Source organism: Neophocaena asiaeorientalis, unplaced genomic scaffold (assembly GCF_003031525.2).
Source record: "Neophocaena asiaeorientalis asiaeorientalis breed wild unplaced genomic scaffold, Neophocaena_asiaeorientalis_V1.1 scaffold240, whole genome shotgun sequence".
NCBI classification, from domain to species: Eukaryota; Metazoa; Chordata; class Mammalia; order Artiodactyla; family Phocoenidae; genus Neophocaena; species Neophocaena asiaeorientalis.
The window spans coordinates 3,946,877-3,963,137 of record NW_020185331.1 but is presented as its reverse complement, the minus strand read 5'-3'; the positions used below and the strand labels follow the sequence as shown (position 1 = coordinate 3,963,137).

The window sequence follows — 16,261 nt, the reverse complement described above, 5'->3', positions numbered from 1 at the left end:
AAATAATAAAACACAAAGAGCAACAGTAATAAGTAAGAGGATGAGGAAACTGGATAGGTCAGAATAGAAATTAACCTTTCAGAAGATTACATCAGCCAGAAACCTTTCAATTTTTATACAAGAAAAAGTTAAATGTCTATTTTCCTACTTACTTAAGAATAAGCTTTTCTACAGCACTTTGTCCGATAAAACCAGAGTCTCTTAAATCCAAGGTATACTGATTGAAAATTTTTCCAGAATTAAGGAAATTAAATATTTCTTCGCCTGGATGATGGTCAGGAATAGCATCAATTGTAACTGAAAATTTCTTTAGAAATTCTCTGAAAAAAAGAAGTTATTGAATACTGAACAGTTATACTGCATATAATTTTGTATTTGAAGATTGGGTGCAAAAAGCCCTTTTCTTAGGACCACTATTAATCCCACATTAGAAGATGAACATGAGAACACATGTTCTGCTCTCCCACTTTTTGCTAGTATTGAATATTTATAGTCCAAAGCCACTAAATGTGTCTGTGTGAAAAGGAGAAAAGACAAAAAATCTAACTTGGCCTTAAAATCTGCCTTTCAAATCCACCCCAGATGGATTAAAAACCCATCATAGATTATTCACAGAGTAAATAACCATCAATGGCTCATTTATTTTATGAAAACAAAATTTTAAAATGTATTTTTAATACAGCATACATCATGAAAAATGCTGTACCTGTGTTCTTTTTTCCTGATTTTATTTATTTACTTATCCAGTTTTATTGAGGTATAACTGACATACAGAACTGTTTAAGTTGAAAATATATAGCATAAGGATTTGACTTACATACATCATGAAATGATTATCACAAGCTTAGTGAACATCCACCATCTCATATTGATACAACATTAAAGAAATAGGAAATCTTTTTCTTGTGGGGAAAACTCTTAGGATTTACTCTCTCAACAACTTTCATACACGACATAAAGCAGTGTTAATTATATTTCTCATGTTGTACATGACATCCCTAGTACTTATTTATCTTATAACTGGAAGTTTGTACATTTTAACCACCTTCATTCAATCCCTCCCTGCCCCAAACCTTCTGCCTCTGGTAACCACAAATCTGATCTTTTTCTTTGAGTTTGTTTTTTGAAGTGTAACTGACCTACAACACTGTTAGTTCCTATTACACAACATCATATTGATTTTGTACTTCTATACATTGTAAAATGATCATCATGATAAGTCTAGTTATGATACACCACCGTTTACAAAGATATCATACAGTTATTTACTATATTCCCCACATACCTGTGCTCTTCTAAGAGGCCATCTTCATCATCTGTACTGTCTTGATTGCCAATTCTGATTGGAGATTTAATGCCTCGGCCCTGCCTTATGTCTTCCTGTAGTTGCTTCTGCAGTTCATCTAGCCTGAGAATCGAAAGAATGTTATAATAAATGGCTTAAACTAAAGATTTTTTTATTTCTAGGGTATGTCTAAAAGCAGCACCAAAGAAAACTCTCATTAAAAGATCTGAATATTTCTTTATGGCTAGGACTTCAAGAATGATGTCCAAATCATTTAGAGATCGGGGGAGGAAAAATCACAAAGAATAAACACCACTGATTTGATTATCCCTCTAATCTTTAATGCTCATTGGACTTCCAGTAGACCAACAACCTGATAACGTTAACCAGGCTTTCTAGAAGCAGTAGTCATCACCATTGTCACTGTGATTATCACAACACCCAACACTTACTAAGCAGTTACTATGACACTGTACCAAGGACTTCATGTATTAACTCTTTTAACCCTCACAACAATTCCATGAGGTAGATTATTACCCATTTCATACACGAGGAAACAGGCATTAGAAAAGCTAACTTGTTCAAGCTCACAATGTAAGGAGCTGGGATTCAAAGCCAGAGAGTTTAGCTCTGGAGTCCTTGCTTATATTGCTTGCCAAGATTAAGTTACTTTAACCAAGGTCCTTATTCCCAGCTCCAGCCCCACAGTAGATGAGTATAATACAACAGTAAATGACCAGTAAAGGCACTGCTCTATCACTACAGGAAAGAGTTAATCATCAGATCAAACTAGAACCTCTGGGCTTCCCTGGTGGCGCAGTGGTTGGGAGTCCGCCTGCCGATGCAGGGGACACGGGTTCATGCCCCGGTCCGGGAGGATGCCACATGCCGCGGAGCGGCTGGGCCCGTGGGCCATGGCTGCTGAGCCTGCGCGTCTGGAGCCTGTGCTCCGCAACGGGAGAGGCCACAGCAGTGAGAGGCCCGCGTACCGCAAAAGAACAACAACAACAAAAAACTAGAACCTCTGCCTTTGGTCTGTGCAATGTTCAATTTTAAATAAGCAACTTCAGATCTGACATCACAAATCACATGAATTCATGAAACACTTAAAGAATTTTACAGTTGATGGGAATTCCCTGGCAGTCCAGTGGTTAGGAATCCATGCTTCCCTTGCAGGGGGCACGGGTTCCATCCCTGGCTGGGGAACTAAGATCCCACATGCCGCACAGTGCGGCTAAAAAAAAAAAAGAATTTTATAGTAGAGACAAATTTCTCCAGTTAAATTCAGAAAGGGGAAATACTCCTCACTTACTGTCTGCAATTCCTATGCTTAGCTACTTAAAGACACATATATACCAACTTCAAGCCAACTGAGTTTTCAGTGAATTTCTCTGCATTAGTTTCAAGGATAATCTTTGAACTAATAAGGAATATTATTTTTCCCCTTTCATAAGCAAAAGCAGTTTGCAACTAGTTACATAAATTTCATTGGGGTTATTATAATGCCCAAACTTTTTGATTTCTGTATGTGTGTGTGGGGGTGGGGTTATCAGTAATAATTCTAAACTTCTTCCTCAAAAGAGTAATTTGATGTAGAAATACCACTTCTGGTTATACTCATTTCAAAACTTGGACTAGGACGGCATACGAATGTTTAACAAGTATGAAGATGCCACTTCATACCTGTTAGGATGGCTATCATTAAAAAACCAGAAAAACCAAGTGCTGGTGAGGAGGTAGAGAAACTGGACCCGTGTGCACTACTGGCAGGAATATAAAATGGTACAGCCACTATGGAAAACAGTACAGCAATTCCTCAAAAAATTATGTATAGAATTACCATATGATCCAGCAATTCCACTTCTGGGTATATACCCAAAAGAACTTAAAGTGGGTACTTGAAGAGATAATTTGTACACCCATGTTCATAGCAGCAAAATTTACAGTAGTCAAAAAACAGAAGCAACCCAAATGTGTCCATCAATAGATAAATGGATAAATAAAATGAGGTATATACATACAGTGGAATATTATTCAGCCTTAAAAAGGAACGAAATTGGGTCATTTGTAGAGATGTGGATGGATCTAGAGACTGTCATACAGAGTGAAGTCAGAAAGAGAAAAACAAATATTGTATATTAACGCTTATACATGGAACCTAGAAAAATGGTACAGATGAACCATTTGCAGAGCAGAAATAGAGACACAGATGTAGAGAACAAACATATGGACACCAAGGGGGGAAAATGACGGGGGAAGTGGTGGTGGTGGGATGAACTGGGAGATTGGGATTGACATATATACACTAATATGTATAAAATAGATAACTCATAAGAACCTGTTGTATAAAAAAATAAATTCAAAGAGGAAATTCTGGCACATGCTACAACATGGATGAACCTTGAAGACATTATGCTAAGTGAAATAAGCCAGTCATAAAAGGACAAATACTGTATGATCCCATTTATATGAGGTACCTAGAATAGTCAATTTCATAGTAACAGAAAGAGTGGTAGTTGCCAGGGGCTAGAGGGAAGGGGAGAATAGGGAGTTATTGTTTAACGGGTATAAAATTTCAGTTAGGGAAGATGGAAAATAAAAGTTCTGGAGATGGATAGTGATGATGGTTGCACAACAATGCGAATGTATGGTAACGCCAGTGAACTATACATTTAAAAATGATTGAAATGGTAAATTTTATGTTCTATATTTTTGTCACAATAAAAAAAATACAAAAAAAAATTCTACCCATGCTTTTGATCAAGAACTTCAGCTACCAGATACCAGCTGTAATAAGTAGAAAGGAATTCATACTATTAATTAATGCAGTATGCCATAAAAACCAGGATCTTTTGATTCAGCCTGTAAATAAGAACACCTTATTTCTAACATAGTTGACAGCAAAACTGTTATAATAGCACTAGCACAAAATACATGCTAATTTCTCATGTTTTTTTAAGGTAAATTAAAAGCCAGCCATACAAACAAACAGTATGTTAAATTTAGCAAGACAGTCACGATGCCAACCTACCTTTGTGTGTCTTCCATCTCCTTCACTAGACGCTCTAAAGTATTTGTATAAGTTCCACTATGAACATGTTCCTAAAACAAGAAGAAAATTTGGGAATACTTTATAACATATCTTAGTAGAAGAACTGGGATGTTTTAAATTATTCAGAAGACTAAAAAGTATTTTCTATTTCAATAACCTGGGCCAGAAGGATATCTTTCTTAAAAAGATAATTTTCACCATCATGCTTTAAATCTAGAATTTTGTACTGCAGGCAATTTGATTTTACCATCTATTAGGAAAGGCACTACTTATAAAAACCCTGCTAGCCTTAGGAACTGACTGTTAACACCCAAGGGCTCCATAGCTACCCTGTCTTTATTTTTAAATTCTATTTTAGTGGAATTAAACTACTAATTTTTAGGTGTTACCATGAAACATTAACACCTTCCCCACCAAATTTTACACACATGAGAATTTAATTCAGCTTATTCCCAAGACAGAATGAAGCACTTTATAAATAAAATTGCACACCACAATTAACAACATTTCTACACTCTACCTTCATTTACAGCAGTGGTCTCCAAAGCAGGGGGTGTGCAAGGTGATCCATTGGGGTGCAGGAAGAAAATAATAGAACTTCTATTTATATGGAACTTCTATAGAAACTCCAGTAGAACTTACTCTATTGTAACTTCTATATAACTTATATAGGAAAATACTTTTTTCTTCTTCCTTTCAAATTCTGTTTTCTTCATATGCTTCAGAAAGTACATAGTAGTATAGTAGTACAGGTATATAATCTATAGGTATACATATATATTGGGGTACATGCTCAAAATTTTTTTTACTAATAAAAGTGTGTGTGATCAAAAAAAGTTTGGAGACCACTGATTTACAGTTATAAAGCTGAAGATATGGGAAATCCATTAACCAAAAAAGAACTATACCACTTTCAGTCTAATTATAAGTTGTAACAAACTGAATTTTAAAGTAAGTTCTAACAATCTATCCCTCGTTCACTAGTCAATCCATCTTTCTCTCTTCAAGTAAAGATAAATGTCATAAAACTACTTACTGTATAGTCTGATGACTGAGATCTAAGCCCCTTAGAAAGAGCAGGAGGCTTTCCTGTAGTTGCAGGAGTCTGATTGAAGTTCAAAGCCATTATTTCTTCCAGTGATTTTAATGTTTCCTCTTCCTCATCACTGTCTAGGTTATAACCTAAACTTTCTTCATCACTATCAAAATCACCCCTTAGTTTTCTTTTCAGTGCATTGCTACCTGCATTGGAATTTCCTGAACTCTCTTTATCTGAAGGGGCTTTATCTGAAGGTGCTGTTGGGCTCGGAATACATGGCACAACTTCCAAAGCAGCCGGGGGAGACTTTGTAGGAGTGCCATATTCTGAACGCAAAGATCCCCCACAAATTTTCCCTGTAGATACGTTAGAATCAGCCTTATTAGTCTTTGCTTTGTGTTCCTTGTGTTTGGAGGACTCTGTAGAATGCCCAGAACATTCTTTAGATGAGGAACGCTCTTTATCTTTTTTAGGAACTGGAAGAGTGCAATTTTTAGCATTTAATGGAACCCGAGAGGAACCAGCACTTGGAACATGGGAAAGTAAAGGTAGAAGTTTTGTCTCCTGTGATGCCACAGAGCTAGCAGTTTTATTTTTCTGAAAGTTGCTAGCTTTTTTAACTGCAGACTTTTCCTGAGGTAAAGGTAAGTGGGGTTTCTGTATCTTAGTCTCTTTGGTACTTGCCACACGAATTTGGTCACTATTCCTGGAAGAATGGTGCCCAGTATTTGAAGGTGCCAAGCCTGCAGAGGAGCAATCAGCTTCTTCATTCGGTTCCTTGGATATATCTTCCAAGCGCAATACACCACCAGGTGTCTTCAGTGCAATATGTTTTATAAATTTTTCTCTCTGATGTGGTCCATCAGGACGCTTCTCAAGGAAGGACTCTTTTGCTTTTGGCATTATAGATTCTCTTGTGCTTTTCAGATCTGAGTCCACAGAGTTCCTTTTTCTTTTGTCAGGGAATTTATTCTGCTTAGAGCCTGCTAAAATTTAATTTTTGCCAGATTAGTGAAAAGTATACTTTCCTATCTTATTAAAGTTTATTCAGTAAGTGTCTAGAATACCCTGACAAAATGTTTAAATTCTAAAAGTTTAGGCTGAGATTATTAACCACATATGGAATGAGGAAACAGAGTTAATATTTTATTTATTAACTGATAAATACTAGTGTCCATGAAATTTAGTCCAAAGCTAATGACAAATGCTCATTTTCATTCAAAAGCTATTAAAAGTTTACCACCTAAATAGAATTAGAGGTGTTACACCCCAAAACACTAAAAAACTGCATATCTATACCAAGGAAAGGATCCTAAAGGCACTTTTCCTCAAAGTGCATATACTCTTTCTTAGACTAAAGCCTACCTGGTTCTAGAAATGTAACACTTTTACATCTAAATTTATAGTACCTTAAAACACATACACAATAACTAGTTGAAGGCAGAAAATTTTTAATTTCTCAATTAAAAAAATTCCCCTAAGTCTTTTTCCCTACTATTAAATTTTTTATTCTTTCCCATGTATCCCTCTAGTCTTCAGCTGTGTTATGGGTTGAACTGTAGCTCCCAAAATGATATGTTGAAGTGTTAACTCCCAGAACCTCAGAATGTGACCTGAATTAGAAATAGGGTCTTTATAGGGGCAATCAAATTAAAATGAGGTCATTAGGGTGGGTCCTAATCCAATACAACTGGTGTCCTTATAGAAAGAGGAAATTTGGACATGGAGAAAGACATGCAGGAGGAAGATAATATGAAGACACATAGGAAGAAGATGCCACGTGACTGGAGTGATGCATCTACAAGTCAAGGAATGCTAAGGATTGTAGACAAACACCGGAAGCTGGAAGGGCAAGTAAAAGGAGTCTCCCCTATAGTTTTTAAGAGAGAGCATGGTCCTGCTGATAACCTTAGTTTGGGAATTCTAGCTTCCAGAATCATGAGACAATAAATTTCTGTTGTTTTAAGCCACTCAGGTTTAGGTACTTTGTTATGGCAGCCCTAGGAAACTAATACAACCTGTCTCTGTGTTAGGAGCTCCATCCAGAAGCACGTATACCATCCAGAAGCACATATATTTGAGTTAACCAGTTTTTTAAAATTTCTGTGTTTAAAAATGTGATGTTTCATTAATTCACTCTTAAAATTTATTATTCATTAAAAATTCACTATTTATATAACTAGTATTCTCAAAATCAAATTTCCCTAAATCAAGTTCTTTCTGCACATGGACAGATGTCCCCAAATTCTTAACAACTTGATTTAAAAAACAAAAACCAAAAAAACCTCAAGAGTTAAGCAATTATTTGCATAACCTGATCAATACATACTCTGGAAAACTCAATTTATAAGAATGAAAAATCAATTAATAAACAAATGCTCCTATCTACATTCTTCTACAGATATTTTTATTACCTGAGAAATCACTCCATGCCCACTAAGTTTTCTGGGGTTAAATGTCTTATAAAAAAGGACAGAGGTCCCTTATAGGGCAGGATGAGAAATCAGATAACTAAGAAAAAGAGAAGACTTACACTGATTATCTTAAGTTTGGGGGTTACAAAAAAGCTATAGAGCTGCTAATTTGAGTTTTGCTCCATTTCCTTAGAGAAGTCAATTTATATACAGCTAGTAATGAGGGGAAATTCCTGCTTTGTTTAAGAAGTAAAGACTTACCTAGGAGGAAAGAAAAACTGTGGGCAAAGTTTAGGAAAAATCAGCTTATTATTATTTTTTTAAACTGGATGGTGTTTTTTTTTAAAATTAGTTTATTTTAGGCTGCATTGGGTCTTTGTTGCTGTGTGTGGGCTTTTCTCTAGTTGCAGCGAGCAGGGGCTAGTCTTCACTGCCATGCATGGGTTTCTCTTGTTGCAGAGCACAGCCTTTAGGTGTGCGGGCTCAGTAGTTGTGGCTCCCGGGCTCTAGAGCGCAGGCTCAGTAGTTGTGGCGCACAGGCTTAGTTGCTCTACAGCATGTGGGGTCTTCCCAGACCAGGGCTTGAACCCGTGTCCCCTGCACTGGCAGGCGGATTCTTAACCACTGCGCCACCAGGGAAGCCCGAAAAATCAGCTTATTAAGAGCTTTTAACATCTAGTGTTAAGAGGAGAGTGAACTGGTACTACAGGTCTCCTTTTGCAAGCTCTCTAAGGGCAGTAATGTAACTGTAAACGTTTCATGATTCTTTTCATACTTCTTGTACAACTTGTAGGCTGAATGTTTGTTTTACAACACTCCAAATATCTATTAATATATAAAATACTCAGATAAGATAGGGACTGAATTTGTAAAAAGGAAAACTCCACATGCTCAATAGGGGATTGGTTATTAATAAATTATGGAATAAACTAGGGAGGGATTAAGTTGGTCCTCAGAATTCAGCCGAAGGACAGGGCTCTGGAAGACCAAAGAGCTAAATGCCTACACTACCAACATTTTTGAAATCCCTGAACTTGTGTGTGATTATGTATATCACAACTGTTAAGTGTAATTAGCAGTAATATAAATAAAACATAATATTGGATTATTAATATCTATTCATTATTTATCTATCAGATAAAGATAAACATTCTTCATGTTATCTAGAGTGAAAAATCCCCTTATGCCCTTTATATTCTGTTGATATTCAACTGAAGTATAAATGTATGTTTACTAAGATTACAACACCATAATTATTAATGAGGATTATGAAAACATGCAAACATATTAGAAATAAAAATACAAGTGAAGGCAATTATCTTAAACCTGCCTCTGAAAATATGTAGAAAGCATCCTTTTCAAGCAGTGCTCGAGAATGCAGGAAACAGTATATGGGAAACTACTTTAGTCACCACTGATGAAATCTGCAAACCCATGAACTGAAGAGAAGTTTTATCTTAGTCATTATCAGAGAAAAAAATGCTGAACAGCTGGGTGGCAACACCACCACCAGTGTTCCCTTATACTAGCAGAGCTAGCCTAAAGATATTTTGTTTTCCATTCACCTCAGTGCAAAGTGGTCATTTATTTAGTGTTACAAATATGTAACACAGTACAGGAGCAATCTCATGTCTCATGGCTGAGAAATTATTGTTCTTGTACTATAATGTCAAAATCCACTAAAATTTGATCACTAAAACCAACAATACTGTAAAATTTTTAAAAATTAAAAAACAACACATAAAACCTCAAATTTATTCTTTTATCCTAGAAGGTCCTTCTACAATAGTAAAATATGATATCAGCCTTGGCTGCAGATGGATTTTAAGACTCAAGATCACTTGGTCAAAATGCAGTACACCTCTAGAATGTATAAAAAACAGAGTTTTACATGAAACCTGAAGAAGAATGAGTCAGAACTGTCTCTCTGTACCTGTTTTTTCATCTCTAAAAGTAACCACCTTATAAGGATGTGAATCAAATGATTAAAAGCATGGCGCACAGTAAGTGCTCAATAAATGTTGGCTATTATCAGTATGTCCAATGTATCTTACTGATTGTGGAAATTTGTAAAGCCCATTTTTCAAAGTCTGCAGTTATAGCAGAAAAAGAAATTTGATACACCAGACTATTCTGAACAGTTGGCATTTCTGGGGGCCTTTCATTTTCTATGTTATACATTTCTGCGGTGTTTGAATTTTACACTGTTCTATCTTCTAGTTAAAAAGAATATTTTAAGAATTACTGAGTTAACAGTAGCTGTTTGTTATTATGTATTTTCTCAATCAACAGTTACTGAAAGTACAAATTAATATCATGTAGGTGTCCTTGAATTTGATATTAAAAAGGGACCTTTGTATTTGAAAAATTAAGAAACAGTTTTAGACCTTGATAACAGTTTCAAACTTAAACAAAGCATCTATAATATCAAGACCTCAGTCCATAATTCCAAGAATTTAAGATTATGCTTCTTAATGTAGCCAAGGATTCAGAAGTAGAACACTGAGTACCAATATGAAAAGCACATTGTTAGGAACTCTTGAAGAAGGCAGAGAAGAGTCAAGACAAACCACTGTTTACACATACTGAATTCAAGAACTATTCCTTCTGAATATAACATTACCGAACTTTTAACTAATCTGAGACACCGAATTTACCTCTAGGAAGGAAACTGCATATTTAAACAAATTTAAGTAAAAAACAGTGCCATTAAGATGCAAATTTATTTAAAATTCTGAAATTTAATTTTGATTCTACCTGAGGCAGGTTCCCATGAATCAGAAGAGGATCTTTTTCTTGAGAGAGGTCCATTTTCCTATTAGCAAAATGAGAAAAAAATAATTAGGAGTTGGGAGCAGTCAAGAATGTGAACTTTTCTTCGTAATATTTAAACACAGATTTCTACTCTGAATAAAGCAAGCACCAAATTTGGAGGTAAACCCAAACTTCTATAATAAAATATTTTAAATTCCGAAGTCTTTTCATAAAAATGAAGTACATTTGTATCATATGTAAAAATGTCAGTTTTCATAATGTAAATTTAGAAATTTTTATTAATAGCTCAAGATTAATATTAGAGCACTGTATTGTACTATTATTTTAATAAAGAAATAGCCTAATATTTGCCTATCAAATGGCTACAACTCTTCAACACTTCTGTTTAGGTACTGATACACCACCAAACACTGAAATGCTATGAAAATGGACCAAATGTTACTAACTTCTATTGATCATTAGCAAATCTCACTGGTAAAGGCACTAAATTCCTTGCAAACAAACCCATGAGTTTACAAATATAATTTTCCAGCAGTATAAAATACAACTCCATTCACTCTTAGAATGTCATAGTTTGGTTTATTTTTGGTCCATCTGATTTTAAAATCTCATAGTATCTTATCAACATAGCACTTTCTTGATATCTCATCTTCCTTTAGTTGCTCTGTATGTAGAGAAGCTTTCTGAAACAGATGTACTTAACAACTTGACTTTCCAGGGGACAGGAACAGCTTTTATGCTAATTCTCAAAACAGAAGTTTGATGAGCTTAAGATGTATCTGGATAGTTTTCATCATATTCTAAGTTTTCTAAGACCCATACTCAACTACTTAAGACATATAACCTAAACTAGTGATTTTCAAACTTTAAAGTGCAGCAGAATAATCTGGAAAGCTTGTTAATTGCAGATTGCTGGACTCTACTTCAGTTTCTGGTTCATTGGGTTTGGAGTGGGGCCTGAGAATCTACATTTCTAACAAGTTCGTAGGTGATGCTGATGTTGCTAGTCCAAGGAACATTCTGAGAACCTCTGTTCTAAACCATTTCCTGTTGTTTTAGATTTTCCATTCCCTCAAGAATCTCCCTTCAGTGTAGCCTAACTTAAAAATGACTGCACTTGTCTAAAAAAAAAATGCTTACTTTCCTGATTAAGAAAGATCTTTGTTCCTGGTCTGAAAAAAATTATGGGCAAAAAACAATGCTTTACTAAGTTTGAAGGACAGTTCGAGGGAATTTAATGAAACTAGCTTCTATACAAACTGTGTATCAGTATTTCCCTAACAAAAGGTACCAAATTGTTTCTTAACAATTATCAAACATCTTTAGATTTAGTATCTAAATATGATAAAATAGTAGCCAAGCTAATTCAGCATTTATTGCACATACCAGGTTTGAAAGATTACTATTTCCGGCTGTGACATCATTCTGTTTACTCTGTTCCTGCCTTGGTTTGCATCTTCTTCCTATACTAGAGGATTTTAAGGAAAGAGTGCTTGCTGCTGAGAAAGAATTTTCTGAGTTGATTCTCTGCTCCATTTGCTCCCTTCTCAACCTCTTTAGTTCTCTTTCTCTGCAGTAAGAAGCTAGAGACAACTGGAACTTAGCTCCCAGTGGGCTTTCTCCTGGGTGGTGCCTGGACAGGCTGCTCCTGCTGCTAAGACTTCTGGAGCTGTTCTTGAAGATGTCAGCTTCTGTCACCGCGGCCTGCTTTTTAGAATCTGCACTGATTTTGCCTCGATCTCCATCATTCTTCTCCCTGCTATTTTCATGAATGAAATGTGACTTCCTTCCCTCTGGAGACTGATGTTTTTTCTTCGTCTCTTTTGACAAGAGATATGAAGGAGGAACGTATTTTGTAACTGCCTTTGGACATTTGGTGGCCAGTGACACACAAGGCTGACGTGACTCATGTACACCATGATCTCTATGGTGCTCTTTAACACCTTTCATGAATGCCTCTAAGACGGGGCTCTTTTCTGATGGCACCCTTTTGGGTTTAGATCTTTTTGGTGAGGATAGTTTCCTTTCAAACTGCTCTGTCCCACTGATGGACAATCCACTTTCTCCATATTTGATGTTCGATTTTTGTGGAGAATCCAACATATGTCTATCTAAATAGCCAATTAAAACACATACACATTGTATGTTATTAAAAATAGCACAAACGATTACATTTGTATATTTATTATAAATTATTATACTTAAAATATTAAACTATCACAAAAGTTTTCAAATTGATAATTAAATGATACACATATTATTGGGGGGAGAATTTAAGACATGATTTAATAGCCTTACTTTCACAAATCTCCCTTTTGTTACATCATGTAAGCTCCCTATAGCTCCACTTATGAAATAAGTTACTTTAATACAGAATCGAAATAGTATACATTATGAACATTATTAACTGGAATATTTTCAATTAAGAAAGCGTAACAGCAAAAAGTTTCTTCATGATGTTTAGAACTTGTTTATCTTTGTAAACAACACTGCATCTTTATATTTTCTATTTTGAACACCATGTTTAATCAAATTAATAAGAGTTTAGAGTAGATTTAAAAATTGACTCCATCTTCCTCCCCAAAAGATCCCACAAAAAATGCATTAACAGTATACATACCTTGTTTTGAAGCTGGTTTGAAGAAATCTATAATTGACTGCTTCCTGAAAATAAAAGCATAACTAATATGGGATCACATTAGCAAATATTAAAACTTCAATAATTCAGATTAAGTGGAGAATATCAGTAGATTTATAGACTATAGGCTGAATTTCACTATCTGGTTTAATCAAGTTCTGACAATGACAATAATGCTTTGCTAAGCTGATTATAAAAAATTTTAAAAATTAAATTCAGCACTTCCTGTAGGAGTAAATTTATAAAAGCAGTATTGAGGTTTATATACTCTATAGTACTAAAATGATAAGACTAGAGTGTGGATCTAAGGAATTGGTCGAGTATTTCCTAGGACTGAAAAGCTTGTTGCTATGTGGGAGAAGAAAAGAACTTGAGGGGATCTGATCCTATTCCTTGATATCTCCAGTGCCAGGTACAAAAGAATGCTCAACAGATGTTTGCTGAACGAATAATGGAGATTATAAAAACTAAGTAAAACCTGAACAGACTCATAACAAGAGTAGATGGTAGAATGGCAAATACGGGTGATTTTGCTGGTCTGGAGAGGCAGATGAAGAGTGTGCTGGGCAAAAGGAAGAAAGGATCAAGTTCTAACCTTTTATTATACTCTTTATACACTACAGTTAACGTTAATCTAAGTAACAGCAAAAACTGGAATGAATCATGTTTCAAAATCTTAATTTTTTACTAAGAATTCTTAAGATATTTACGAAAATAATGCGTTGCCTGGGAAAAACACAAAACAGAGAAAAAGGAGTAAGTTAACAAGAATAACAAAAACCAAACTTTTAATTTTTAAGGATTTCTGCATCCTACAATGAACACAAAGTGAAGTAGGACCATATTACCATAATTTGTATTCTGATTTGTTCATGTGTTTAGAGTTGTCAACTGCATAGAGGGATGTTATTATATGTTGAGCAACAAATCACCCTTCTGGCGAATTTTGCTAAAATGTATTCATTTTAGCTGAAAGAAAATAAGCAGTAGATGAATTTCCCGAAATATTTATCCACTATGAGCTTGGAATGCTCAGAGGAAACTTGAACAATCCAAGTCCTTTGAAGGTTATTCTTCTTCTACATCTTGTACTCTTTACTTGCCACATTAGAATAGCAATGCCCATTCTTAATGGTTTACTGAGAGTCCACAATGTCTGTCTGAGATGCTGGTAGAAAAGCTAAGCAGCTATGAAATGAATGAGTGGGAATCTATGCATTTTTTTCATAAAATAAATTATATCAGAGGGTAAAAGAAGAAATACTAGAGGTCTGCAAAGGGGAGAAGGATGATGCCTTCAATTACTGGTTGAATAAAGAGAGATGAGAAAGGACTAAAAAGCAGCTAATTAACTCAAAACAATACTGAATGTTTTTATGTTAATTACTAAAAGTAACACTGTATCTCTTCCCTAAAGTATTACATCTTTTTGGTTAATACACCTGAGAGAAAAATGGCTTTGGGTAAAACATACAAGAAACCTGTAAAATAACCAGGAATGTGACTTTCAAGAAAGAACAGTCCCCTAAGTTCATATGCACAGAAAGGTCCATTACTTATTTATAACTAAACTAATTATAACTAATTAAAAAATTATTTGTAACAGCACACAAACCCTTATCTGAAACTTTTGGGGCCAAATGTGCTTTAGAATTCTAAATTTTTTTTTTTTGGATGCATTATGTAAAGCCCCCAGTGGGGTCTGAGACTGCACCCTATAAGCAAACACATTAATATTTCTCCAGCAAAACTTACAAAAAAAAAAACACAAAAAACTTACAAACACTCACACCTAATGAGATAAAGACCATCTATAGCCTTCCATTAGTTCTGGTCAGGTTTGGCTGCCAAGTTAGATGTGGTGCCAAACTTATTGAAAACTTTGGATTTTCATAGCTTTCTGAATTAAGATAAGGGGTTGTGGACCTGTACAACAATATCTGAAGATAAATTTACGGTTAAACTTACGTTACAAGCTTTCAAACTTAAAATAAAAAAGACAGTACCAAGTGCGTAGAGAATTTAAACATGTTTTATTGTCAGAGGATGTCATTTGATTAAACTCCCCATCTCATTACATAGCTCCCACAAAATCTTTACAAAAAAATCTGGCCTCTTGGAGAGGCGTAAAGTTACTGAAGGAGAAAACATATCACATTCCAAATCTGCATGTTTTTTAAATTAAGACTTATTGTGCGTAGTGGACTTTAAAGCAATTCGTGGAAGGATTTTCCTCATCACATCTTACATAATATCACCCACAATACAGAAAAGGCTTATACTATTCAACCACTAGGATCAGTAAAACTGACAGCGTACAGAAAACCACTTAAATATGCACTTAGCAGTCAGGGCCCCGGGTCCAGCTAAAGTAAAGGACAAAAACCACGTTCTACCTAAGGCGGGTGGTCCGTAGCCATCCAGGCTGTGGTCACTAGACCAAGAACAGCGTCCCAACTACAGAAAAGGAGACTCCAGCTCCCAGCAGCCCCCGCGCGGAGGCGGGGCGGTGGTTTGCCAGGCCCCGGACGCGGAGGCCTGAGCTCGCGGAGGATGGCGGGAACTGGAAGAGCGGCCGTCCGCAGTCCTCCCTCATATACCCTTGCCCCCGCGACCCGGCCCCTTCTCAAGCCCTCTGCACGGTACCTGTCCCCAGGACTCTCTGTTCTCTTTCCCGCTGCAGCAGGGGCGGTACTACCGGGTCTCAGATGGCAGCGCGGGGGCGACGACCCCGGGGCTGGGGATGAGGGGAAACCTGGCCTAGCGGGCATGCAGCGCCTTGTCATGTCGGCGCCGCTGGCGACGGCGGCATGTGCTGTGGCTGGAGAAGTTGGGTGCGTGGTTGCCGTCTTGCTGCTGGGACTCGGGGAGGCTGTCGGAGCAGAGGTGGGCGGCACCCCCTTCTCTCTTCATGGCGGTTCTCTCTCTTCGGAAGTGACTCCGGTGTGAGCGGGAAGGAACCTGAGGACCAACAGGGGGCGGGTCTTACTTGAAGCGTCGCGTTCTGATTGGCTTGCACGGCGGTCATTCCTGTTGTAGCGCAATAGAAAGCCGCAGC

The 16,261-nt window shown here is 36.4% G+C and overlaps 1 protein-coding gene across 2 annotated transcripts in view; it reads right to left on the bottom strand.

Annotated features, from left to right (window-relative positions):
* The window catches only part of SLF2 (SMC5/6 complex localization factor 2), a 42,185-nt gene extending 26,055 nt beyond the window's left edge, over positions 1-16,130 (bottom strand). The window contains exons 1-8 of one of the 2 annotated variants that reach the window (XM_024734932.1): positions 15,850-16,130; positions 13,186-13,229; positions 11,952-12,676; positions 10,548-10,605; positions 5,374-6,362; positions 4,317-4,387; positions 1,286-1,408; positions 153-320 (exon numbers count right to left, since the gene is read on the bottom strand). In XM_024734932.1, the coding sequence (XP_024590700.1) occupies positions 153-320; positions 1,286-1,408; positions 4,317-4,387; positions 5,374-6,362; positions 10,548-10,605; positions 11,952-12,676; positions 13,186-13,229; positions 15,850-15,989 (2,318 nt within the window). In that variant the 5' untranslated portion in view covers positions 15,990-16,130. The remainder of the gene's footprint in view (positions 1-152; positions 321-1,285; positions 1,409-4,316; positions 4,388-5,373; positions 6,363-10,547; positions 10,606-11,951; positions 12,677-13,185; positions 13,230-15,849) is intronic. The other variant, XM_024734933.1, reaches the window with a different exon arrangement.
* Positions 16,131-16,261: the final 131 nt, after the last annotated feature.